Source organism: Ananas comosus, linkage group 5 (genome assembly GCF_001540865.1).
Source record: "Ananas comosus cultivar F153 linkage group 5, ASM154086v1, whole genome shotgun sequence".
Lineage (NCBI taxonomy): Eukaryota > Viridiplantae > Streptophyta > Magnoliopsida > Poales > Bromeliaceae > Ananas > Ananas comosus.
Window position 1 is genome coordinate 4,396,138 of NC_033625.1, and position 26,932 is coordinate 4,423,069.

The 26,932-nt window shown below is 37.4% G+C and overlaps 3 protein-coding genes across 3 annotated transcripts; all 3 read left to right on the top strand.

Moving 5' to 3' along the window:
• Positions 6,871-11,707, top strand: LOC109709862 (squamosa promoter-binding-like protein 16). The gene is made up of 4 exons (XM_020232212.1): positions 6,871-7,319; positions 7,478-8,167; positions 10,445-10,575; positions 10,892-11,707. The coding sequence occupies exons 2-4, from the start codon at positions 7,743-7,745 to the stop codon at positions 11,440-11,442; spliced, it is 1,107 nt and encodes a 368-aa protein (XP_020087801.1). The 5' UTR covers positions 6,871-7,319; positions 7,478-7,742; the 3' UTR covers positions 11,443-11,707.
• LOC109710648 lies at positions 13,339-18,387 on the top strand. Its single transcript, XM_020233370.1, has 2 exons — positions 13,339-13,935; positions 17,989-18,387. The coding sequence occupies exon 1, from the start codon at positions 13,551-13,553 to the stop codon at positions 13,932-13,934; it is 384 nt and encodes a 127-aa protein (XP_020088959.1). The 5' UTR covers positions 13,339-13,550; the 3' UTR covers position 13,935; positions 17,989-18,387.
• On the top strand, positions 20,103-26,174 carry LOC109710761 (CBS domain-containing protein CBSCBSPB1-like). Its single transcript, XM_020233507.1, has 14 exons — positions 20,103-20,400; positions 21,442-21,604; positions 21,691-21,823; positions 22,256-22,426; positions 22,569-22,647; positions 22,752-22,865; positions 22,987-23,053; positions 23,516-23,621; positions 23,713-23,771; positions 24,301-24,410; positions 24,505-24,638; positions 25,038-25,123; positions 25,219-25,308; positions 25,774-26,174. Exons 1-14 carry the CDS (start codon positions 20,291-20,293, stop codon positions 25,948-25,950), a joined length of 1,599 nt encoding a protein of 532 aa, XP_020089096.1. The 5' UTR covers positions 20,103-20,290; the 3' UTR covers positions 25,951-26,174.

Consider the following 26,932-nt stretch of genomic DNA (forward strand, 5'->3'; position numbering starts at 1 on the left):
AAATGTGCGGTTAGGATGATGTGGGCCCCTAGGGTTGAGTGGGTGGTTGGTTGAATAGTATAATCTAACGAATAAAAATAATCAAAGAGTTAAATCTAACGGTGGAAAACTCGATAGTACCAAGTCCTTGGTCCTATCAATAGTATCCCAGCTGAACTCTCTCTCTCTCTCTCTATATATTTATAAGCAGGATATTGTGCTATTAGAAGCACAACAGCCCTTGTGCTTTTAAATTCCTAACCATTCATTAATTTTGATGAATGGTTAAGGTGAAAGAGAGAAGATAAATTGAAGAGAAATTGGATATCTCAATTTCTCTTTTCTTTAATTTTTTTTTCAATTTTTCTACTCTCTCTCACCCTAATCATTCATTAAAATTAATTGATGATTAGAAACTTAAAAGCAAAAGGATTATTGTGCTCCTAATAGCACAGTAGCCCTACTCTCTCTCTCTCTCTCTCTCTCTCTCTCTCTCTCTCTATATATATATATATATATGAGGGAGGAGCTGAAAATTTTACTAATTAAACATATACGAACAATTAAATTTATTAAATGTTAACGGTAACCTCACACAACCTCCCCTCGTCTGCATGATAATATGAAAAACAAGTGGGATTGATAGGTAAAGTATAAGATGCGGATTTAACCCATTAAATGTGAGATTTTAGTTATAAAACCATTTACAATAAAAGATCTTCCTAGCAGGAGATGTATGAATTAATACAGAAAACACGGAATATAACCTTCACATGCTATTTTACCAACGAAAGGAATGCATGCAAAATTAGGAATTTCATAGATGTGCTCCATTCCCTCAATTTGCACCAAATAGTGAGGCCTTACCTACTATTCTATGCACAGTAGTTTTAATAAATCGTGTCACATTTTAGTCCTTTTATCATATGGTACATCACAACTATTCATAATTTAGTGAGACCATACAAATATTCCACAAGTGATCATGGATCCACTTTGGAATACGCATGAAGATGTAAACAGTTTGTAAGTACCAGATGAAAAGTGCATTGACAAATTTACGTATGGAGAGCTACTATCAAAGTTGAGATGTACCTTAGTGTTTCTTTGCTATGTAAGTGATTCATTTTAGCACTGATCCAAACTCTTCAAAAATTGTCACATTTTTGTTAATGTTAATTTTTTTTAAAAAAAAGAAGAAAAAAGGTGATTATTACTATCAATATTGTAAAAATAATAAAGAATAAATGAGTTCTGATTCAAATTGACAGAAATAAAAGGTGTGCTCAGAACAACATGAGGGTATAACGACGTCCATTCTGCTTGGACAACATTACTACTCGCTTGAAAGCTGCTTGGTACTGACTCTGTGCTGGTTTGGTCTCGCTCCTTTCCTGCAGGCCTAGATGATTTATTATTCTTACAAAAAATTAATGACAAAGGCTGTATCAAAGTATCACTTCCTACAAAGTAGCAACCGAAAAAAATAACAAGGGCTTAGAAAGGGAACAAAAGTTTGTCCCCAGAAATAAGACTCCTATAATTGTTGGTTTTGAAAAAAAAAAAAAAGAAGTCTTGAAGTAGTATTATTCCAACTACTGACATTGTGGTCTTTGATGGACCCTCTCTGTCATTATAATCAAAGATCACCAATTTTCATGTGGATCACATTCACACTTTGTTTGCCTCTAGTCAACCCAATTGTTTGACCATAGATCACACCACTATTTGGAAAAAGGAATGGAATCTTTGGTGGGAGCCAATTTGGGAACTCAATGCAAATTAGGGCTTTCTCACAAGAAAAGTAGTGAAATAGTGCACTTCGTTTTTGCTCCTGTTTTCAGTTATAATAATGTTTAGTAGAATATTAAATATATTAAAAAGTTGAGGCAATTGTTTATATATTCTTAAAAAGTTATAGATTTTTTTTTATTTACCCCTTTATATGGTTAATATAAAAAATATATTTTTAACGTTTCAACTTTTTTTCAAATATGTTTTTGGAGTTAAATTATGTTAGTGAACTATTAAGAACATTCGTTATTTCTGTAAAATTACTATTTTGTTTTTTTCAATATATACTATTTTACACTCACCAAGTTTTTTTATTTGTGTCAGGGATAAAAAGTATCTTGACTTTTTGTCCTTTTAAATATACTCTTTTACCATCATCACCAAATTCTCTTATTTGCTCTTAAGTTAGGAATAAAAGAGATATTTTGACTTTTTTTTAACTTTAGTAGAAATTTAATCTAAATTTAATTTGAGGTAACTTAACGAATACTGATCGTGGGAGTATTTTTAAATGACGAAAAAAATATACGAGAGATATATTTGAAATAAAAAAATATATAAAAAAAATATTTCAGAAGTTTTGAATAGTATATTAATAATTATCCCTAGAAAGTTTGATACTTTTGTTACAGTGGGTGCTTTAACTGATATTTTAACCCTCAAAGAAGCTCTTCCAGTTTGTGACTCATCTACACAATAAAATATATTTAAGCAGCAAGGTGTTTTATAGCTAAACCAAATGGGTCCTTATTAAGGATTACTTCTCTTTTTGCTTTTCGCTTTTTTTTCTTTTTTTTTTTCTGGTGAAAACTAATAACCATAATCGACTGTCTCTAGAGCAAGTGGCAAAAGACTTGATGATTAGTACTTGAGGTCCCAAGTTCGAATCCTAGTTGATTCATATTTTCAGCTAAGTTTATTTTTAAATGAAATAAACGAAGCGGGTAGCGTACCTATCTCTCTCTCAAAAAACAAACAAATCTTGTTCACACTTCACACATGTCAGTGTAAGGTTGTGTTTANAAAAAAAAAAAAAAAAAAAAAAAAAAACTAATGTAACATGAAAAAGCAAGTCATCTGTAAAATGAAAAAAAGAATTAAAGATACTCAACTTATTTACATTCTTATACAAATCTACATTCACATCATCTTCTCTCACCTCAAAAAAAACAGAAAAAAAAAGAAAAAGAAAAGAAAAAAGCTGCACATTTTAACTTTCCCTGAAAAGTTGAAACCAGCCACATCCTGGCCCCTTTTTGCCACTCAATCCTCCTTATTTATCTCTTCAATGCCCCCCATATCACTAGAAATTTTACTGCAGCTTAACCTTTTTTTTCTCTTGTAAATATAAATAATTACTTTATTTGATCTAACATTAAAGGACAACAAAACAATCTCATATGTCACTCCAAGGATTTCCTGCTTCCCAGCTCCCCTACTCCACCCCCTCTCTCTCTCTCTCTCTCTCTCTCTCTCTCTCTTCTTCAAAGTAGGTTGAAGTACACTTGGTCATTATATTCTTTTTAAAAAATAAAAAAAAATTTTGTAATAGTTTTATTATCTTGCAATAAAAAATTTTAATGTGAGGGTGAGGGGGTGTTTAACTGTACATAAAATCGTAAAAAATAATTTTTTATAATTTTTTTGTGAAAATAATATTTTATATTTTGTAGTATTAGATTCATAGAAAAAAGTTTTTTATTAATATTTATTTGGTTGGAAAAATTATATTTATTTGGCTCAGTGGAAAAAAATAAATGAAAAAATTTATGCAGCTTGAATTTTCGTTCTTCACTGAAAATCGGCGAAAAATAAAAATACATTATTTTTTTTTCTAAATCTGTAAAAATAATTCTTCGAAAAAAATTTTCTACGACTAAATAAACATACAAAAAATAATTTTTCAAAAGTAATTATATCAAAAAGCAGAACAAAAGCATACTATTGAGTATAAAAATATAAAAAATATAAAAATATTTCATATTATTAAAAAATAATATTAGAATTATTTTAAATCCCTACAGCTTTACAACGATTTTGTAACGTAATTATTTAAATCCACACCATTCATATTTAACAAAGTAACATTTTTCTATATTAAAACCGAATATATTAACTTTTTATTTAATAATAATTTAAGTTTTTAAAGATAAATAATTATTTGGCAGGCAACTGTGATACAGTAATACTACCTTTTTTTTTATCTAGGTTGGTAATGTCAGACACTCCAATAAGGGAAGCCAAGAAAAGTGTGACTCCCCACCAATAATTGTGGCAAGAGCCAATAATATGCCCTTCACTTGTGCCCAACATATATATATATATATATAATATATATATATATAGAGAGAGAGAGAGAGAGAGAGATTGTGTGTGGGTAGTATGCTTATATAAGCATGGAGCTCTTTGTACTTTTCAGTCGTTTTTAATATTAAAACTTTCGAATTAATGATCAGCTCTAGTAGATTTGATTTAAGGCTAAATTATAGAAAATTTTCCTATAATAACCCGCTTTTTCACTTTTCTTTTCCCTCCTGACATTTAAAAACCTACACTTTGCTCTCCTGTAAAATGAAAAATATTCACATGAGGATTACGGTGTGTAAAATGACCATTTTGCCCCTCGCCATTGTCGTATTCTTCCCCATCTTCCTCAGTCGCCCCTTCTTTCTGCTACGATTTCCACCTCAATCGGCCACGATCTCTTTCCATTTTCTTCTCCACCTGCTCTCCTTCTCCTCCTGCACCCTCGCCGCCTTCGATTTCGGTGACAGTAGGAGAAACCGAGATAAGCGACAGTAGGAGAAGGGCAAAGAAGGCGAAGGCGAGGTGGCGGAGGATGACGAAGGGGATGTGGGTGAGGGCGAGGCAGTGGAGGACGGCGAGGCGGCGAGGCGGCAGCAAGGTGGCGAGCCGGAGGGAGGCGAAGCAACAGGAAGATAGCGGAGGGGTATTTTCGGAATAAAAATATATTTTTTAACGGAAACCTAACGGTAGGGGGTGAAGTGCACATTTTTTATTTTACAGGGGTGTAAAGTGTAGGTTTTTAAATGTCAGGGAGGAAAAGTGAAAAAGCGGGTTATTACAAGGGGGTTTTCTGTAATTTAGCCTTGATTTAAAGTATTTGAAGTATCTAAAAAGTAAATTTTGTAACTTTTCGATATCATTTGCCTAGTGATCGAAGGGGCTCAAAAGCAACAACTGAAAATAAAAATCTTATAAAATGTGATGATATAATATTAGAATTTTTGATCAATTACATTAATCTTGTTTTATATAGTATATAAAAAATTTTATATTAAAAATTTACGTGATTTAGATATTTCTACACTATTAAACTTACAAATGGCTTACCATGGTTATTAAAATTATTGATTTTGAGCCCCTTGATCACTAGACTAATGATATCAAAAAAATCACAAAATTTATTTTATTGGTAATTCAAATACTCTAAATAAAATCTAATAGAACCGATCGTCGATTTAAAAGTCCTAATATCGAAAACGACTTAAAAGCACGGAGGGCTCCGTGCTTTCAGAAGCATACTAGTCTCACTCTCTCTCTCTTTCTCTCTTTCTATATATATATATATATATATAGAGAGAGAGAGAGAGAGAGAGAGAGAGAGCTAGACTGGAATACTATTGATAGCAAAAGGTTCTTTTTGCTATCAAGTTTTTAATCCTTGGATAAGAAATTGTAAGGTTAGGATGATATTAATCCCTTAGGGTTGAGTGGTCCCCACTCGGTTATAATATTTAATCCAATTATTATAAATGATGAAAGGAATTAATTCAAAGGTTAAAAAATTTGATAACAAAAAAGGTCTTTTGCTATCAATAGTATTCTAGCCCAACTTTATATATATATATACACACACATGTATATATAAAGTTTGGCTACTATAATTTTATGAATATAGACCCTTTTATACTTATAAGTTTTCGACCGTTATATCTTACTCCTTTGATCGTTTCTATCCATTAAATTATACTATTAACCAACCACCCACTCAACCCCGGACGACTACTATCATCCTAATTGCACATTTCTTTATCCAACGGCCAAAAATTTAAATCTATACTCATTAGAGTATAGTTACCCTAGCATATATATATATATATATATATATATATATATATATATATATAGAGAGAGAGAGAGAGAGAGAGAGAGAGAGAGAGAGAGAGAGAGAGAGAGAGAGTTGAGCCGGAATACTATATTGATAGCAAACGAGATCCATTGCCACCTATTTATTTTCGATGATGGAGCCTCCAAATCGACGATCGACACCGTTTAACATGATCTATACCACTTGAAGTATCTAGAAATCAAATTTTATACTTCTTCGATATTGTTCTCTTGTCCATAAAGTAGGCGTAAAAATGAACGGCTGAAAATGAATATCCTTTAAAAAGTGATGATAGAAATTTTGTAATCAAGATCAAGAGTATAGATCTTGTTTTAAATAGTTTGAAGAATTTTTTAACCAAAATTCAATTAATTTGAATAGCTTTACACCGTTAAACAAGAAAATGTCTCATATCTACCATTAAAATTATAAATTTTGAAATCCTTTGATTATTAGGTCAATGATGTCGAAAAGATTTGAAAATTGATTTCTAGATACTTCAAGTGGCATAAATCATATTCAACGGTGCGCATCGTCGATTTGAGGCTTCATCATTAAAAACAAATGGATGGCAACGGAGCCCGTTTGCTACCGATAGCATTCCAGCTCAACTCTCTCTATCTCTATGTATAACTAGATTAGAATACTATTAATAGCACCAACTCATTAGTGTTATTAAGTTTTCGACCCTTGGTTAAAGCGATGTGCGGTTAGGATGATAGTAATTTTCTACTATTGAGCGGGTGGTTGATTGAATAATATAATTTAACAGATAAAAATAATTAAAAGATTAAATCTAACCGTGGAAACTATATAGTAAGTTTAAGAAGCCCCACTCAATATACACGGCTCCAGCTTTATTACCCCAGCGTCCGCTTATGTATTATATTATAATACATAGGCGGACGCTGAGGTAATAAAGTTGGAGCCGTGTATATTGAGGGGGCCCTTGAACTTACTGCCCACTCCAGAGTCTCCTTTTTCCCCTTCACATTTATTGTTCTCTTTGGAATCCTTGTCAGGGAATTGAATGGTTGGAAAGCTACAGACCAAATAATAGTCTGCGAGTCTCCTCCTGCTGCTGCTGCAGCTGTTTCTGCAACCACTGTCTCTGTTTCTGCTCCTAACCTTCTTGGGTTTTTTTTTTTTATTCCTAATCTTTTCTATTCACTCTTATTATTATTATTTATTATTATTATTATTATTATTATTATTATGTTGAACCCTACTTTAATTGCCTTGAATCTGACCAAGATGGGCTAATCCTGTTCTGGGTTTGTGGTTTATTTCATTCACCTCCCTTTAGGAAGCCCATTTCTGGCTTTCTGATTCTTTTCCTCCCCATCTGGCCTGCATTTTCTCTTTTGGGTCTTCTGATTTTTGTCTGCTCTTGGGGTGGGGGTTTATTATCAAGGTGAGATTTTGCTTGAAATGGGGTGCTGACTGTTAACTTTTGTGGGTTTGGGTTTGTTTGTTGGCTAAGAAGAACTCATCATTTTTTTTTTTTTAAAAAAAAAATCTCATATTCTCCCTGTCCTTTTCCTTTGATTTTTGCTACCTATCATGTTTCAGGATTTGTTATGCTGTTCTTGTGTGAGACTCTTTCATATGGTTTAGAAAAAAAGAAAAAAAAGAAAAAGATTACTTTTTAGGTGGTTGTTGGTGTGTGTAACATTTACTATATTGTGAGAAGTAGCTCTTAGGAATTGATAGAGAGACAGGGAGGAGTTTGTGTGGGTGTGCGAGGAGAGTGACTGTAGAGCTAGATAGAGAGAGATAGAGAAGAGTAAAGTGTGCGACAAATAGAGTTTGAGTGAGATAGAGTGTTGTTGCTTTTATGGATTGGGATCTAAGGATGCCCCCCTGGGACTTGGCTGACGTGCTGAACCACAACCCCCAGCCGCCGCCCGGATTCGGCGGCTCGGGCGGCAGCCGCACCGACTGCTCCGTCGACCTGAAGCTCGGCGGGGGGTCGGGGGATCTCGGGCCAGCCCATCATCACAAATTCCAATCCAAGGCCTCTGTTTCCGCCGCAATGGCGCCGCCGCCGCCGCCCTCTTCTTCCTCCTCCGGCCCGCCGAAGAGGCCTCGGACGCACGGCAGTGGCGGCCCGACCCCTTCCTGCTTGGTCGACGGCTGCAAAGCCGATTTGAGCAAGTGTCGGGAGTATCACCGCCGGCATAAGGTTTGCGAGGCCCATTCGAAGACTCCGGTGGTGCTGGTCGGCGGCCAGGAGCAGAGGTTTTGCCAACAGTGCAGCAGGTATAAACTACCTACGCAGAGAGTTCTCGACCAATTTGGATTATTTGATCTTTGATTCATATACTTAAATCACTCAAATTTGTTTTGTGATATGCTTAAACTATTGCCAGAGTTATTTGCTTCAACTGGATATGAACTTCTAATGAAGTAGAAACCTATCCTTTTCTAAATTTAGAATATCTTTTATAATCTTCTGTGATGTGTACATGCAGTGGTTTATATGGGGATATGTTGCTCAACTAGCCACAGATAGTTACTTCTTCAAATTAGCATAACATTTCGTCACACAACTTAGTAAAATATAAAAAAAAAAGAAGTTTATTTTGTTAAGGTATTCATTTTTTATCATTTTTTTTTTTTTGTCTTAGTATGGAAGTTAGATTAATCAAATCATAACGTCGGTTAAATTCGTTGCACTACTAATAGTTAATCTTTTTTTCGCCTATTTTATGAGTAGAAAAATAGTCGGCATCCTACTATAATGCTTGTTGGGCTTTTCACTTTATGTGGTCCCCAAGAATGATATCTGTTATTATTCACTTAGTTTTACTTTTCTTTCGCCTACTTTAAGGAATGAATTGTGACCTGAAAGGAGCTTATACATCGTCGTAGCTAAATTATCGTGATCTTTTATTAACAAAAAGTAAATAAACAAACATGTTGTAGTTTTTTACTTAATTGTGCAGCCAGATAGAAGTACGACGGATTTCGACAATGAAAATCTGAAAAGATATCTCAGTTGGCTTGATTAGATTTTGCCTTATGAAATTTATACTATTTTGCAGAAAGCTGAAATATGTCAAATGCGGTCCCGTGCTTTATTTGCTTTACACTTCTTGGTTGTTCATTCCTTTTTTTTTTTGTTTCCCTTTAATTTATGTTTCCTGGTTTAAATTGCAACCTACGGTCTCAATCCACGATAACAGGGAGCAGCCAATCTCCTGTCTGGCTTTGTACCATCTTTCTTTTACTTTGCTCATCTGTTCTAACTCTCTATCGACAGTTACTACTCCGTATAAAAAGATAAAATTTATTCTTATTTCCTTCAGCATGTGTACGTCGGTCTTATTCTCAAGATTTGCAGCCTTACCTTTTGTGGGAATTTCCATGTGACTATATCCTCATTCCGAAGTAACGGTCCTTACAATTGTACTTAGTTATGATGTGCGGATACCTGATTTTAGCTACCGTGTCCATATCGGATATTGAGAGACATATCCGAGAGACACCTGTAAATGTCTGATAAGGGTATCCAATGTACTAGGAATATAGAAAAATGCCCAGATATGTTAGGCGCACGCAAGGAATATGGGAGGGACTTAGGGTTGCCTTTTTCAGTCTAATTCGTGTCAGAATATGGGATGGACAGAGGGTAGCCAGGTCGACATTCTTTCTTGACGAATACTACTCATGTCGGTTGTGCGTTTGGATGACTTCTGCACCATGGTTTATGCTCGATAAATCTTAAGATTTTGCCAGATCAACTATCTTTCTTGACACTCTTGTTTATGTGACTATGTCGCTGTACTTAGGATCTGTAGATATCAAACGATTTCTTTTTTTCATATGTTACCTCAGATTCCCAGGATATCAAATCCAAAGATTTTTAAATTTGATGTATTGCCATATCCATACTGTGGCAATCTTTGTCCTGCATTTGTGTCTTGCTACATGGGCACCTAGCTATTGTCCCCCATTTGTTTATTGGATCAAAAGAGTGGACATGTTTGATTGCAATCAAAATTGTTAAATGCAATCAGTGCTCTGTATTCCTGAAGATCAAATAATGGACAATATCCATAACGATACATTCTCATTAATGGATTTTTTTTATTACTCCATCAGTATACATTATGCGCTATTCTAACAAAGATTATTAATATGAAGCGTAAAATTGTCGCAATTTTCTATTATGTTGCTTCCAGCTGTAGCTTTTTGGGTTTTGGCTACAGCAGGTGTAGTGGATACACAAATAGGGTTTATCCCTGTTTCCTCAAAAAAAAAAAAAAAAAAAGCGTAAAATTATGCTCGTACAACAACTTATCTCAGCTTACAATTATCTTCCGAGTTGTACTGGTCTTCTCAACACATACTGTTGATCATGTGAATCGCGAATTATTGTGTTAAAGATCTGTATCTTCAGCTGCGAAGACCTTAAATTTATCTTCTGTTTTTGGGCTTTCTTTGAAATTGAGAGTTCTCTCATAGTACCAGGTATGACTCTTTGGCAAAAGAGTCCAACAATCTGATAAATATAGTTGTTTGTGTTTCCGACAGATTTCACTTGCTTGTGGAATTTGATGAGGTCAAAAGAAGCTGCAGGAAAAGGCTTGATGGGCACAACAGGCGTCGAAGGAAGCCACAGCTGGATCATGTAAACTCTGGGGGCTTCTTTGTGAATCACCAAGGTCTTTTATCTCTGCATTACTGCCTTATTTATTTGTAGTTTGTTTGAAATCTCGATATTGCAGTTTCTCAAATCAATCTTATGTCGAGTTTCAATTTGAAATAAGCTGTTATATTTTGAATATTAAACTCTTTTTGGGTTAATGTAAGATATGATTTTCATTCGCGTGATCTGCCACTATTTTGCTGCTACTCTTACATGATTAAGATGGTGTTTCGTAGATGTATCAATTACTTCAGTTAAGAGCTTTATCATGTCAAATTTTGCAAATCTCTCACTTTACATTTCTGATGAAAACCATTCTGGCTTATATACAGGGACAAGATTATCATCATACCCTCAGATTTTTCCAACTGTTAGATCCGAGCCGAACTGGACCGGGCTCATGAAATCCGAAAACAATACTTCCTTTTGCGTGAATATGAATCGGCAGCCTCTACACCTTAGTGAGAATTACAACAGAGAAAGACGGCAGTTCCCTTTCCTGCAAGAACTCGGCCTGGCCCCCTTCAAGACCGTCACTCCCCCCGAGAGCAGCAAGATGTTCTCCGATTGTGCTCTCTCTCTTCTGTCATCGTCGCCCGCTCAGCAACCGTCGGATGCCATCAATAGCACCGCGCAGATCGTACGACAGCCGGATCACGACCAGATCCCGATCGGCCAGCCTCTCCTGTCGAGCAGCCCGCTGTACGGCGTCCCGCACCGGTTTCCGTGCTCGCAGGTGCCGGATGGCGTGTCGGCGGCCGGGTATTCGTGCCCGGCCGTGGCGAACGAGGCCGAGATCCACTACGAGGGCATGTTCCACTGCGGGAGCGAGGGACTGCCCTCCTACGGGGCCTCCCAAACACTCCCCTTTTCATGGCAGTAGTTTGGATTTAGTGTTTTTGTTCGTGATTTTCTCTTTAGCTCAGTTCCTCCTCCTGCTACTCTGTTAAAATGTCGAAAACTTGCGGATTATGCGGCGATAAAAAGTGTTTCTTTTCCTCCTGATCATCTGTTGAAGACAGTGGGCAAGTAACTGTAGCGGCTAAATTGTTACTAATATTTCAAACAGTGTGTATCAGTTAATTTTTCGTAACAATGTACGGCAGCTGATTCAGTTATCACATCATCTGCAGTCTCGAACAGGTCTACTTTACTGCTTACTACTGTTAAGTGGCATCACTTTGGGCAGAGCTTGAGTTTTTCGCTGCCGCACTATGTATGTGATCCGAACCCAGGATATGTTGGTCCAAACAGGCTCTCAGTTGATGCAAAATGCACAAATCCAAAATTAAACAAAGATTTATACATCAAAATGAGAAAATTCTGACTCAGATTGACTAACTAAATTGGGTGTTAGGAGTATATTGTGATAATGTTTTTTGGATAAAAATAGAAAATTTTGAGTAGTAGTGATAGGTAAATAAGCAAAAGTCTCGAAATAATAAATAATTTTATTTAATGTATAAAAATATAAAATTTGAAAGATTTTAATTATAAGAATAATTTATAGTCAATGCATGTTTCCGTAAAAGTTGCAAAGGTGGGTCCCACCTGCTCTATCATTGGCCCGGCCCATCACGTCAAAGCGAGCCCTTTTTGGCCCACAACGACGTTGCGGCCACGAAGGGCTGTGATCTAGTTCTACGGAACACGTGTACGGTGGATTAGTGCGAGTTCCTTCACAGCATTTTTTGCGGGTGTCCGCACCGCAATTTTATTTGAAAAAGGGTTCGCTGGCACGTCACGAAAATTCAGTGGCGAAACTTCGAATACTTTTTCGACCATTCAAAATCCACCACGTCATCTACAAACTAGATTTTCCCTGGAGGACAACACGTGTCGAATGTTTACTGGGTGTTTCCACTGCACGCTGTTTGGTCCTTCTTGTAGACTGAGCTGTTGTAGTCGTGTCACTATTCGCTGTTGTCGTCGAGGGATTCTACACTGTCACACTTGCACCACGTCATCAATAACAAGCCAATCACATTCCTTCTTTTCAAACAAAAGTACAATAAAAATACTTTTTTACAATCATGATGGGACATATATTCTTAAAAGGATTAATTTGATTGGTTTGTTACGCCACGTCACTAATATACCCGTTGCATTCTAGAATTTTTCGTTGTCGTCGTGTCATTATCCGTTGTGGGGCCCTTCCCCCATTAGTCGGAACAATGGAGGGGTGAAATGTATGGAGAGTCCCTGTACTATTCCACTCTTGCGATTCCGTTCCTTTACTTTTTTGTGAACATTTTAATTTTTAAAGTTACCTACTAAAACGAAAGGTACATAAACTAGTGCAAATTTGGAATAGTATAAGGACTATCCGTACATTATATATTGAACACCAAAGAGCAAAAATGCTGCGGAGGATAGAGAAAGAACTTGTTCCAAAGCCTATCCACTTATCCATTCACATCCATCGACCCCTCAATTATAGATCGTTTAACATTAGCCCCTCAACCTTAATTTTTTTTATATTAACATGCACAAATTCAAATTTTTGTCTAATATTATAATATTTTATTAATTTATCATATTTTTACTTGGGAAAAAATAGTTTAGGCTATCGATGTAACAAAATTATGTCGAACTTACAAAGGTCTGTAATTTAATTGGCCAAAATAATTCAAAATTTTTTCAAAAGTTGGAAATTTTAATTACAAAAAGATTAATACAATGAGAGGGGCCGTTTGAAAATTACTTAGTAGTCGAGGGGTCTCCATACATTTCGCCAAAAACGAGAAAAACGAGAAGTAATCGAAGAAAAAGTGAAATGCTGCAGATGCTGAGGAGGAGAGAGAAGCATTTGCTCCCAATCCTATCCACTTTTCCAACAATTCTCACCCCTCCAACTATTTATATTTCTCAAAGAGACGCCTCCGTCTCGCTCTTTCTTTCTCTCTCTCCACCGCTTCGCTTGTGCGTACGCTTCTCGCTTTCTCTCTCCTAGGGTTAGGGTTAGGGTTTGCGACCTCTCGAAACCACAAGATGCGGGGCGACGACGAGCAATCGAGGCTCATCTACGAGCTCTGCGCCCTCCTCTTCACCATGCTCCGCTACCCCCACCTCGCAGTGCCCTCGGCCCCCTCCTCGTCGTCCGCCGCGGCGGCGGGGGCGCCGCTCCCTCCGCAGCCGACGAGGAGGCCGCGGCCGCCGCAGGTATCGGCGGCGGGGGTGGCGTCGCTGCTGCTCGGGGCGTCGCTCGCGCTGATGCTGTGCGGGTCTGTGACGTTCGTGATCGGATTCATACTCATGCCCTGGGTCGTGGGACTCCTCATGGTGTTCTACTTCGTCGGGATCGTCTCCAATCTCTCCGGGATGGGGAGGGCGATTCTTTGCCCTAACTCACCCTCCTCCCCCAAAGAAGTCTAAGGTGAGAAAAGCTTATTTTTCTGCGACCTTTTTACCCTTATTACGTTGGAATTAGGGTTATTATTAGTAGTCCTGTTCTCTTAATTGGTCGTTTTTGATGATGATCGCTTAATAAGATTTATTTTGCTCTGATGGTGCCATGTGTTATTTATTAGTAATTTCCTGGTGGGAAATAGGAATCAATTTATGGGCCTATAGAGCGCTTCTAGTAGAGCTGTTGACAAAGAGAAAAGTTTTGAGCTTTTCCCTGTAGCAGGAAAGTATTTGTTGCTCTCTGTGTTTGTTGATTTTTTTTTTTTTTTTTTTTTTTTTTTTTTTTTTTGTAAAATATTGTAGCGTATTGGCGTAGTTTTTGTTGACGAAATTTCATCAATATATTGCTCTGATTTCTGGGAGGAGGTTGTGAATGTGCTTCTTGCATTGCGTTTTCTTTGTCTATTAGGTTTTATTATTATTGTAGATGGATAGACGCTACATATCTTTTTTAGAGATAGGATCTTTATCTTCTTCTATGAGAAAAAAGTTTATTTGGACTAACTTGACAGCTCATTGCTTTTACGTGTGGAAATGTCAGAGCCCTTTGGGGGTTGTGTTAAAATACGTACAAAGCAAGTCCCTTTCTATGGGGAGTTGTTTGGTTGTCCTTATCTTTAAAATTATTGGGTCTTCAATAGTGCTTGTTGTTATTAAAAGAAAATGAACCTAAAACTGTAACGCTTTTGGAGGCAACTAGGGATAGAGTTAGAGGATAGCACAAGTTTAGGGGTTCATTGAAATGGAAGTTTTTGGTTTTTTCTAGAATAACCCGATCTAACAGATCAAAGATCCTTGTAGTCTTTTGTCGGAAAACTTCAGATAACTTCCATTGATATGAGAAATTATAGGCTGGACATGGTCCTCCTCGTCAGGCGCGGACCTCCTAGTGATCTGCCATTCATACCATCTCTACTTTCAATCTTCAACATATTTTTGTAAAACATATTATAAATTTGAATATGGTTGTAACCAAGTGATTTTGCTGGGATTGAAAGTAGAGATGGGATGGAGGGCAGATCAACTGGGCGGTCCACGGCTTATGTGGTGGGTCAAAGTTCAGGCAATAATTTTCCCTTCGGGATAGCTCTTCTTTTGCTTTTTGGCTAGCAGTTCAAAGTTTAGCATTTTGCTCTCGTAAAATTTTCTTTGTCATTTCAAGCTTGAAATGGCGCTAGGAAAAGGTTGCAAAGTGCAGCACTTTTGAACATTGGGCTTTGTAAAGCGAATTTTGCGCTATAACACAGGCTTTTTGAAAGTTCTTCCGCTGTATTTAAAACGTAGCAATGGGGATGCAACCATAGTATGTCACTTTTGTTGGCTTATGAGCATTAGGTCCTCATGAGAGCCAAATACGAACTTAAGTAGAGTATTGTTATGCCGTAGATGTGGGTCTCTAAGGTTTTTCTTCCCTTTTTCCTCCGCTACATTAAAGGCAGGATTAGGAGGATAATTGATTTATTCCTAGTATTGGCTAATTAAAAGTCTTGGTGATTAGTCTGATGATGAATTTTGTATGCGATGTTTCACCTTTACTCTTCTCACTTGGACATGGTTTTTATGTGGCTATTGAAAGTCTTGTCTCTTTTAATATCTAAATAGTTTAGGGTATTGTTTCTGATCTAAGTCTGCTGATATCTGCAATAAAAACAGATATTGAAAATGTTGCTGCAGAATTGCTTTTGACATAAGCGTTTGTCTTTTTGCTGTAAGGGAAAATTTAGCAACGGAAAATTCTTTTGTTGGCAGTGACCACATAGAGAGAGATTAAAGATAATAGAGTTTCCAAAAGGAAGAGGGAGAGATAAGAGATATAAAAGCCCACAAAATAAAAGGCCAGCGGCATAGAGAATGGAAGACTGCAAAGTATGTGATGTGGAGATGTGGCTCAACTTTTAAGACTTTTGGTGCTCTAATCCACCTTCTGTATGCTGACTCATAGGCAGCACTTAGGAGATACTTCAGGGCAGCCGGAATGGTACTCTGTTTTGGTTGAATAGGATGTATTCCTACTTAGTTCATATAGAATTTTTTTCGCATCTCACGGAAGTCAATTACACTAGAGTATCTAATAGGAAAGGGTGCAGCTATCCATATAGATTTTATTTTAGGTAATCTTATTTAATTAATGAACTAGACAACGTCGGTCCTCCTGATTTCAGGGATGTTGATCCTCCTAACAGAGAAAGGTCTTAACTAACTAACTTGGAACATAGGAATTATATGATGAATACGCTTGAAAAGGATTGCTATGTTTGCTGGAAGAGTGTACCCCAATGTATAGGTAATGAGTCAGCTTTTGCAATGTGGCAGCTAGCCGGTAGCTTGTGGTGAGTTTTTCAAACTTGATGTACGCCTTAAATGCCGCATTAGAAATCTGACTCGTTAACTATATTTGGCGGGATTTTCTTAGACACTTTAGATTTCTCTTCTTGAGAATCAGATGTAGTCAATCTAAGGAGCTGGTTTAGTGTCTTATTAAAGCACCAAGTCCTTGATGCTTACACGTTTGTGCTTGTTGGATCCATGATGGAGTTTGTGGGGCACCATGTTCAGTGTGCATCTTTATGCACATTCGCATGTGCTTTTCATTGATCTCCATGCAAAATCCAACTACATCGATGCAAGCACCAAGCTTGGTGCTTTTTAGAAGTTCCCAAGTCTAGGTCCAAGTTCGTCTAAATTTTGTTTAATCTATACTTTGTTAGATTGATAGGCTTACAATAAGTTGAAAAAAAAAAGCTTATAAGGTTATTAATATTATGATATTTGGAAATATAGAAACAAGGGCAACATATGGAATAAAATTCTATTTGGGTATTCTTTACATAAGTTATTATAAAGAGGGGTTAGACGTGCTTCATCTAACTAGTACTTTGAATGCGTACCTTCCATTGAATTAGATCATTTTTTTTTATGAAAAATTATTCTTTTGTTAAAAGCTATGGTTTCATAGTTGGGATTGAAAGTACTAGTTGGATGAAGGATATCCGATACCTCTTTATAATATCTTCCACAAGGAGTACCCTATAGAATTTTTGCTCCATGACGTCTTGGACATAATTTTCAGGGTCTTTAAATTTCTCGATAATTTGGACCATTGTAATGCTTAACAACTTGAGAGAACAAAGGAAATTTTGGAGGCTTTTCTGATTCCTATCAGCTTTTTTGCATTGAACTTTTGGAACCATCACTTTTTCTCTTTACCATTTGCACCTACTGTAAATATGAATTGATTTAATATTTCTACTTGTTGCTTACCTGCAATGGCTCATCAAAACTTTGTTCCTAACATTCTTCCATAGTTTAGTCAATTTTGTTTGTGTGTTGATTCGAAACGGAAAGTTTGTTCAAGTTTTATGCTACTTAGTTCCTTCATCTGTGAGTATGCTATAAATTTCATGTTGTACAGGCTAAGCGTAGGAGGAAAATATTAGTGCTTTTACTAGTTACCCTTATGAGGCATGGATAGAGATGATCAAATCAAAAAACATTGTGAGATGTGCGCTCAAATGTCAACAGCGAATGAATAGAGAGAAATATAGAGAGCTAGCTATTCATGACATCTCAAATTTTTTGACCAGCTTTTAGTTATAAATGAAACAATATTCTAGTTAGAAAAGATTTTCCGAATGGATATCAAACTAAGATGAGTTGCTTATCTTGGTTTACTAGTAGCTTTTCTAAACTCATTTCTCACATTCTATGCTTCTTCAGCATCTCTTCTTATGCTACTCTAGTTGCTCAACTAATTGATTGATCTTTTTATATATGCATTTAATTTTTTCCCCTTTAGTTCCGCAAGTTCTTCGTATCTGGTGTGTAAAAATAATTTGGTAATCATCTGTGGCATATTAGTGAATCTATTCTTTAGGTGGTTCACTTTTCTAAGTATAAATCACTAGAAAAAATATACATCTACGTATCTAATAAAGTATATATAATTTCGCTTTTTCTCTCTCCAGAGTTTTATCAACTAAAATGAAATTGATCACCCTTGATTTTTTTTCTTCTTTCTCAGGGCAGATCTTCTCCAAACTTCCTACAACTTACATGTCTGTGCATACAAGGACTAGTAGCTTCCAATGAAGCTTAAGGCGGCCCGAATTTATTAGCACGCCAGCAGTTTGCATCTGCATCAACTGATACCCTCTCCTCTTACAGTTAACATGGTGGTAGCCTTTCGGTTTGATACTCTGTTTTGAAGGTCCTTGTATTCTCTTCATTGTAAGCTTTGTAAATATTGAAATTATCCTTCACGAAGGGTAAAAGTAATCTGAACTTTACCCGTGTTGATCCCCCTTGCCTTTTTTCTTGATCGCAATGCAAATCGGTGTCTGATTGTGCCCGGCTATATAATTTGGGGGTATCATTTTGTTGTATGTTGTGTTAAAATCTATAAAGTACGTGATTCTCTCCAGTCTCTTCTACTCTTCTACTATTCGCATTTATCTTGTTGGCTATTGGCCAAACTAATATTGTCCTACTGTTTCTTTGTGTTTTCGAAAATAAACAGGGAGGCCACAAATATTTTATCTACTGTAAATTTACCTCGTCGTGCATGTAGCAGGTACAACTAGGAACTGTATACACTCAAGAAAGAAGAGTAAGATCAGTGATGACTGATGAGTGATGATCATCAGGCGTAGGCGTAGACGTGGTGGCGGAGGACGAGGATGAGGAGGGTGTAGAGGGCGAAGAAGAGGACGGCGTGGACGAGCACGGCCGGGCCGTTGGTGCGGAGGCTGCCGAAGTCGACGGCGCGGCGCGACCCGGGGGCCTCCACCAGCAGCCCCGGGGACAGCAGCACGAACAGCACCACCCCGACCGCCACCGACGCCCAATCCGCCCTCCCCATCTGCCCTCCCCAATCTAGATTTATTCCAATTTTTAACTAACTCTTCTTTATTTATTTTCCTTCTTGGATTGAGAATTGTGTATGGAATATGGTTAGAGGTTGGAGTGCGCAGCGCAGTGATCGTGCTCCGGAACTGGTCGCGGTGGTGGATATATCATGCATGCGCCGCGGGCGGCGGTTGACGGCGACGTCATCCGCGCTGAGGTGGCACCTGGAGGCGCGGGAGTGTGTGCCACGTGTAACGACGTCCTGAATCATCATCACCACCACACCGCCCAATCTCCATTCGAACCTGGATCCGATCTGAAACCTTCTGGTCCGACCCTCGTCTGACAAAGTTTTACGGCTAAATTTAATACTTAGAATTTTAAATTTATTTTAAAATAATAATAAAGTCCAGAGAGTAATTAATAAGATTTTTAATGCAAATGGATAATTAAGACGTCCGCTAAAATACCAGATTTTTTTTTGCCGCATAATAGTATTTATTTTTTTCTTTTATTCTCTTTTTTGTATAAAAATTTTATATATAAAAATTAAAATTAGATACCAAACAAAGTATTCATGCGTGGAACGTGTTTTATTTGTTTACAATATCCATCACATTTCGTCGTTGGCGCGGACCAAAATCACGCGTTCCCATTCTAACTACTTCAATGCGGATGGGTCAGAAACTCCCTGCAACGCAGAAATCTAGACGGCCACAGCATCACGTAACATCCACGTGTACGGGCGATCATCCTCCCTTACAAAACTTTCTATGCGAACGTTCGGACCGGAACACTCGCTGCGACAGCGACACCGTGAATGACCTTTCTCCCGAAAATACCCTTTTTAGTAGGAGCCGCATGGTATCATTAAATAAAGGAAAAAAAAACAATACCCTGTCACCCACTTAGACACCCACGTCAGCGCACGGAGATATAGAATGTGGGCCCACTTCAGGTTGCAATACGTGGAAACTTTTTATTGGTTAGTTGAATCGGGAGTCTATTTCCTTTGTCGTTGAAACAGCGCCCCTCTTTGAAACGGGCAAATTTTTGGGGTTAGGATTTAGGAAAGCATATGATTCGCTTCTCGATGGATGTAGAACTGATAAGTTGTTTACCACCTTATTTGTGGACCAGCGAGTTATCCACCGTACATTCCAACTATTTTTTCAATTTTTGATTTAACGTGCGAGCTCGAAGCGAATCAAAAGCCCCGCTGACGGATGACGTGGTGAACCTTGTTCATGATATTGGTTTACTCCGTCCAAATAGGAGGTAGAGATTAGCCGAGACCCAATCGCGATAGAGAGAGAGAGAGACAGAGAGCCCACGTCGATCCTTCTCTTACCCTCTCCGCTTCCTCGCCGGCGATCGGGGATCCGAGGCGGCGGCGGAGGAGGCGGCGCCGCCGTGCTCACGATCGGGGCCGTGGTGGCGGGGCTTCTCTGGGGGGATTCTCGATCGTCGGATCGGAGATGGACCGCGGCGGAGGGGCGGGGAGGAGGAGCAGCTTCTCTGGGAAGAAGTTGGCGGAGAACGGCGGGGCCTTCGATGGCGGAAGGAGGACCTCTATCTCTCGCCCTCCGTACGATCTCTCTCTCTCTCTCTCTCTCTCTCTCTCTCTTCCCCCTTCCTCCTCCCAATTCTCGATCGAGTTGTTTGTATTAGTTCTCTAAGGTTTCGATTTTAGTAGGGAGTTTAGTTAGTTAGTGTTAGGTTCTAGGATCTCTTCATTGGATTATGTGCGCTTAATTCTTTATTAATTAGCAACTGCTCGATATTAATCAGATTGCCTTGTGACAAAGTAACTTACTGTTTCTAGTATTTTTATGCTACGCTTAATTCGTTCTTGCTGTTTATATTGTTTTGTGTACCGAGAGTGTGATGCTTTGGGTACTTGAATTTATTTTATTTTATTTTATTTTATTTTTTTATTGATTTGCTACTGTAATAAGCGAGTTATCAACAATGGGAAAGGGCATGTTTCTGATTTGTGTGAAGATTCCCTCTGTAGAAGACTAGGTTTATGAGATGGATTAGTAGTAGATAAGAGGGATTAGTAGTAGATAGATTCGTAGGCGTTTATGAGATGGTAAAGCGTAGAGAATAGCCTTATCAGCTGTAGAGTATTTGAAATTTGTGTGAACCAAAATTCGCAATTTTTCACTAGGGTTCAACAGCTCTAAGTATATTATGCTAGAAAAGTCCTTGTACAGAGGTAATTCTTTGGCTTTGTTTGGATGTCGGAATGAGATATCCATTGATAATTTATGTTGTATTAAGATTTTCTTATGTAACTGGAAGTCAAGACATCCATGATCTTATACGACAGCATATTTTGCTTACGAGGTGATTTGTCTTATTCCGAAAGAAAGGACTTGAAGGCTAGATATTGTATCCACTAGAAATATACAGAATAAAATGTCCATACATCCAAACAAGGCCTTCGTTATGGTTGGAGACAACGCTAATGCTTTAGTTTTGGTCATCAGAAGCTTTTTGTTCTGTACATTCTTAGGAGCTATAATAGGATGCTAGACTTGTATAATCAATGAATACTTACTTAAAGTATGTTATGCTCCAATTCTTGCATATTTTCTACCTCATTCTCCATGTTGGGAAACAGGACCGGCGAGAGAACTGTAAAGAGACTCCGGTTGTCGAAGGCCTTAACAATACCTGAAAATACAACTGTATATGAGGCTTGCCGCAGGATGGCTGCTCGAAGAGTAGATGCTGTGTTGCTGACTGATTCAAATGCACTGCTTTGTGGTATCCTTACAGACAAGGTTAATTTATTTCTTTTACTCCTTAATTGAATCTACATTGGTTTGTTTAAGCTCATATTACTGATTTTAGCTTTTCTGATGTGAAGGATATAACAACAAGGGTAATTGCCCGTGAATTGAAGCTTGATGAAACACCAGTATCCAAGGCTATGACCCGGAATCCTGTCTTTGTTCTTTCGGATACATTAGCTGTGGAAGCATTGCAGAAAATGGTGCAAGGTTTGTGGGATCAAAAACACAAGCACATACTAGTTGTCTTTGTGAAAAAGGACAACTGCATCCAACCCCCTGAGGTTCCCACTTTTGCATGTGGTTATCCAGACTTTTTAAAAGTTAAGAAAAGACGACCTGAACAATGTCCATTTGAATCAAGTCAACCAACTACGCCCCGTTACCATCTATCAGTGACGAGAGCGAGCCCTTGGCCGCCATATGAAACCTAATGTTTATGTCTTATCCTTTCATGTGAGTCACTGCTGTTAGAAAACAAACAGAAAAACTGGTGGTTTGGTTGGTTGACTTCGGGCTTTTCGTTTTCCTTTTTTAGCTTTTGAAAGTTTGGATGGTCACTTGTAACGAGCGCCTTTAAGGGGCTCTAATGCATTTATCTCTAGTTGAAATTTTAACTTGAGTCAATTTTTTTAATTGCAGGGAAGTTCAGGCATTTGCCAGTTGTAGAAAATGGTGAAGTCATTGCATTACTCGACATAGCAAAGTGTCTTTATGATGCTATTGCTCGCATGGAGAGGGCTGCTGAGAAGGGCAAAGCCATTGCGGCTGCTGTTGAAGGGGTGGAAAAGCACTGGGGTACATCAATTTCTGGTGTGTAGAAATCTTATATATTTTCTGAGGAAAATTAATATTACTATTAGTTTTATTCAACTTATTTTACTTTTGAAAGCTTACTATGTTTGCCTGTTTCTTGAATGACTTTGTAACTATATGCTTTCCAAATTCTTTCCAGGTCCTCATACGTTTATTGAAACTCTTCGAGAGAAGATGTTTAGGCCTTCTTTGTCTACAATTATTTCGGAGAATCCAAAGTAGGTAATATCCTCTCATTAAGAATCTATTATAAGCCTTGAATGATATATAAAGAAGATCGAAACATAAAAATTTCAAAGATTTTCTGATGGTGGCATCTTAGGGTTGTTTCTGTCTCACCAACCGACTCAGTGTTAACTGCAACAAAGAAGATGCTCGAACTGAAGATTAGTTCAGCAGTTGTCACAATTGAAAAGAAACCTAAAGGAATACTAACGTAAGTAGTCCTTGCTTTCCAATGGATAATGCTTTTCAGTAAAATGTAGCATCAGTTTAACCTCTGTTCCTAGTCTGGTCTTTACTATCCCTCTTTTTTTTTCCTCTTTCTTTCATCTCAGTTCCAGAGATATACTGATGCGTGTAATTGCACAAAATCTCTCTCCTGAATCTACTCCTGTGGAGAAGGTAACTTCCCTGCCACATGGGCTCTCAATTTTCAGAAATCTTCATATAATCATCAGTTGGTACTCTAGCTGGCAATTGGTTGCTATATGATAAACTACTGTTGTTGCTATGGTGTGATGACCGAAAGTCGATGTGAGAGGTTCTTATCCACTGATGCAGGAATTACAATTATTTCTTTTGTTCTTATCCGTGCCTGCTACATCATCTTGCATATCCTTTACAGTTAGCAAATTTTGGCGTTAGCTATCTTAATTGCTGGTTTGAACATTGACATTTTCAGCATTTAGCTAATTATCCAATCTCTGAATAGTAAATTAACAGTTATATTAGAAATAAAATTCTCTCAACTTTATTATCCACAAATTTTGCCTTCTTTTATCTATGATAAAGATGTTGGTCTCTTTCTCGAAGGAAAAATTGTTTCGGTTGATACAGCATGTAATGTGTCAAACACTTTTACAGGTTATGACGCCAAATCCTGAATGCGGAACAGTTGACACTCCGATTCTTGATGCTCTTCACACCATGCATGATGGGAAATTTCTGCACTTTCCTGTTGTTGACAGAGGTTGGTTAAACATACAAACAAGTTTATCTGTCCTTTTTCTTCTCATATATTTGCATTTTAGCCACTTATATAACTCATATGCTTTATACAGAAGGGAACATTGTCACAGTTGTTGATGTTATTCATATCACTCATGCCGCGATAGCCACTGTAAGTTGGTGATGTACATTTATCAGTTCACATCATTCTCTGCAACTGTCTGGGCTTTCAAGCTCTAATTTAATTGCTTATTACAAACTAATGACTAGTAGCTTGTATATGATGCCTGCAATCTTTATTTTTCTTTTTTTTTTTATTTTTCCTTTCAAGCTCATCCTATAAAGTCATGCTATTATAACTCCTAAGTAGTTGCCTGCCATCTGAAAGAAGCTATACTTATAGTCATACTGTTACTAATGGATCCTTGATGCTAGCAATGCCCATCTCCTGAATGCCAATATTAGTGCACAATCACATCACTATATCTAGATGGGAGTTCAATATCTGCATTCTTCGGTTAAGTTATTTGATGGTCCATAATAGTTGGAGACTTTGAGGTCATCATAGGATTTAGAAACATTAGAACTGAGTTCGATGTTCTCTTTTATAAAGGTCAAACTGTAAACAAAGGAACTATTGACTCTTACTGAGATCCATAAATGCTGAATAATTCATTACTCTATGTTCATAATGTATAAAGGCGGGAAGTAGCGGGGGATCCGGAACCGAAGCAACAAGTGCAATGATGCAGAAGTTCTGGGACTCGGCTTTGGCCATAGGACCTTTAGATGATGACGATGATTCTCAAAGGTTGGAATCCTCTTGATCTATTTGATACATATTATTTAACACTTAAAACATGGTTTCATATTTTTGACAATCTATTCAATTAACCAATTTTCAGTGAAGGATCCATGAAAGTGGCATCTGAAGCCACAGAGGCAGGAAGGTCAGCATTTTATCCAGTGTCAGGTTTATCGAGTACTTTTGGATTTAAGCTCCAGGACAAACACGGCAGGATGCATAGATTTAACTGCGGTATGCTATCCCATTTAGAACTTTTACTGATTAACAGAAAAATTGGTCAAATACTTAAATTTGGTCCCTTAAATTTTATTCCGATTTTAGTTTGTCCTAAGATATCCGGTTTTTGACAATTTTGTCCCAAAGTTTGTTCTGCTTAGTAATTAAGTCCTTTTGTTAGTCTACTTCTTGTCCTGGCTGGTGTGATGCTGATGCGGCATCAGTTTTCCAATGCTAGATTAATGAAAGTTCAGTGATTATGCGGGACAAACTTCAGGATTTAATTGCTAGAACTTAAACTATGAGGATGTAAATGAAATTGGGTCATATTTCATCCTAAGACTTTCACAGAATTTTCGCATTATTATTCATCAAGAGAAATGTAATCACCTGTTTTGTTGTTGTTTATATCAGAGACAGAGAGTTTGTCAGACTTGATAACTTGCATCCTTCAGAGAGTGGGTGATGACATTGATAGGAATAATCTACCCCAAATTCTGGTATTTAACTAACTGTAAACCCATCTCAGACAAATTATAAGAATTGTGACTAAATATGTTTCATCTTGATATTTGTTTTTGATGATGCTTCTTAGTATGAAGATGAGGACCACGACAAGGTTATTCTTTCGTCGGACGGTGACCTTGCTGCAGCAGTGGACCATGCCCGACAGATTGGTTGGAAGGTAGCATTTAAACACATAATTTATTCTCCTGTTTTATTTACAATGAAATGTTAGTAGTCTTAAATTAGCAAGTCAACTCAGTGATTCACTTGAGTCGTGCTCCCCATTTTATGTTATTTGTCTTGATTCTTTCTAGCTTTGATTAAGTGAGGTTTTTTTTTTTCAGTAGACATTTTAAAAGCATATTCTATTAGTAATGATACCTTACACTTCCAAATAGAAGATACAAATGGCAAAGATAGCATATTAGCACTTTTTTCCTTGGATTGTTTGAAGTATTAACACTTTATTTATGCAATTAAATCAAGTTCACGTAGTAGTCATTATTTTCAAGAGCAAATGGCTCGCGGATTAGTGAGGAGCTAAGTATAATCTTCCAAACTGACCATCTTCCTTTGAATACTCAGTTTTTTGTAAGCCGTATTTACTCAATTATTCTAATAAACTTTCTCTGACCTCTTTCAGAGTTTAAGATTGCACTTAGACTACATGGGATCCGGGAGGCGAAAGAGAGGTGGCGGGTCAGGAAGCTTCGAATATGCGCGCAAGGATGCCTGGGCGTCAGCATACAGTGCGGTAGCCGCTGGAGCAGCACTAGTCGCAGGCCTTGGTGTTATGGCTTACCTCAAGAGATCAGGTTGATAGATGATTGCTTGCCTTTTTTCGATTACAGCCTTCTTCTTGTTGAAATCACACCCCACTCCTCGAAAAACCTTGGGAGATTCATCATTCGAAACAGTGTATAAATATATTCCTATTTAGAAAAATAATTGTGCCGGTGGCACATACATGGAAATGTAAATTGCACAGATTTTTAAATCGCTCACTGCATACACGAAATTGATTTTGTGATTTGATAATTGTGATATTGTTGGCCATTGTTCTAGTATCTCACTGTGTGTGTGTGTGTGTGTGTGGGTGTTACAAACATAAACAACTAAAAGCATGTAACATATGAGGACATGGCTTAAATGTTCAACAACTGCTATATTAACTGTTTGCCAGAAAAGGCGGAATGGTTGTATAAACAGTTGAGTATGTAATAAACAACAACACAAAATTCTTTCGAAAATAGAAGTGACATCATGGATTTCACAGGGTAAAAAGGAAAAATAAGTGTTTTAATGTAATTATATTTCAGAGAAAATAGGGAAAAAAAGGGTTAGGAATGAACTGCAATGAGTCTACTGAGTTTGTTCCACTGTCTCTTATGTTTGCTCATCTGGCTTGCAAATTTGATTCCAACCAATTTTCGACTCATATCCTCATTCATATTATACAAAGATGGTTTCTAAAAATTAGTACTAATCTAGGATCGTCGAAAAGGGAGATGAGGTGTAATTACAGAGAAATGAGATACAATTACATCAACCCTAGCTTTGTACCGTGCTTTATCGCAAAAAGAGCAGGAAAGCTCTGAGAAAACAAAAAGAATGTAGATGATGACATCTGAGGCAAAAGCAGAAAAGATTGATTAAGTAAAGATATACTTCCTGTTCTGCTGCAATGTTAAGATTCAAATGTCTTTATTAAGGACTTAAATGTTCCAGCTGCTATATTAACTGTTTGTCAGCAGATAGAATAAATGGTTGTGGGTTGTAAACAAATGAGCATGCAGCTAGAA

Excerpts from the sequence above, each read along its gene's own strand:
- LOC109710648 (XM_020233370.1), top strand. The coding sequence starts at position 13,551 with ATGCGGGGCGACGACGAGCAATCGAGGCTCATCTACGAGCTCTGCGCC.
- LOC109710761 (XM_020233507.1), top strand. The coding sequence starts at position 20,291 with ATGGACCGCGGCGGAGGGGCGGGGAGGAGGAGCAGCTTCTCTGGGAAG. Across the intron at positions 23,622-23,712 it reads CTTTCCTGTTGTTGACAGAG|AAGGGAACATTGTCACAGTT; the intron begins GTTGGTTAAACA and ends TGCTTTATACAG. Across the intron at positions 25,309-25,773 it reads CCCGACAGATTGGTTGGAAG|AGTTTAAGATTGCACTTAGA; the intron begins GTAGCATTTAAA and ends GACCTCTTTCAG.
- LOC109709862 (XM_020232212.1), top strand. The coding sequence starts at position 7,743 with ATGGATTGGGATCTAAGGATGCCCCCCTGGGACTTGGCTGACGTGCTG. Across the intron at positions 8,168-10,444 it reads TTTTGCCAACAGTGCAGCAG|ATTTCACTTGCTTGTGGAAT; the intron begins GTATAAACTACC and ends TGTTTCCGACAG. Across the intron at positions 10,576-10,891 it reads CTTCTTTGTGAATCACCAAG|GGACAAGATTATCATCATAC; the intron begins GTCTTTTATCTC and ends GCTTATATACAG.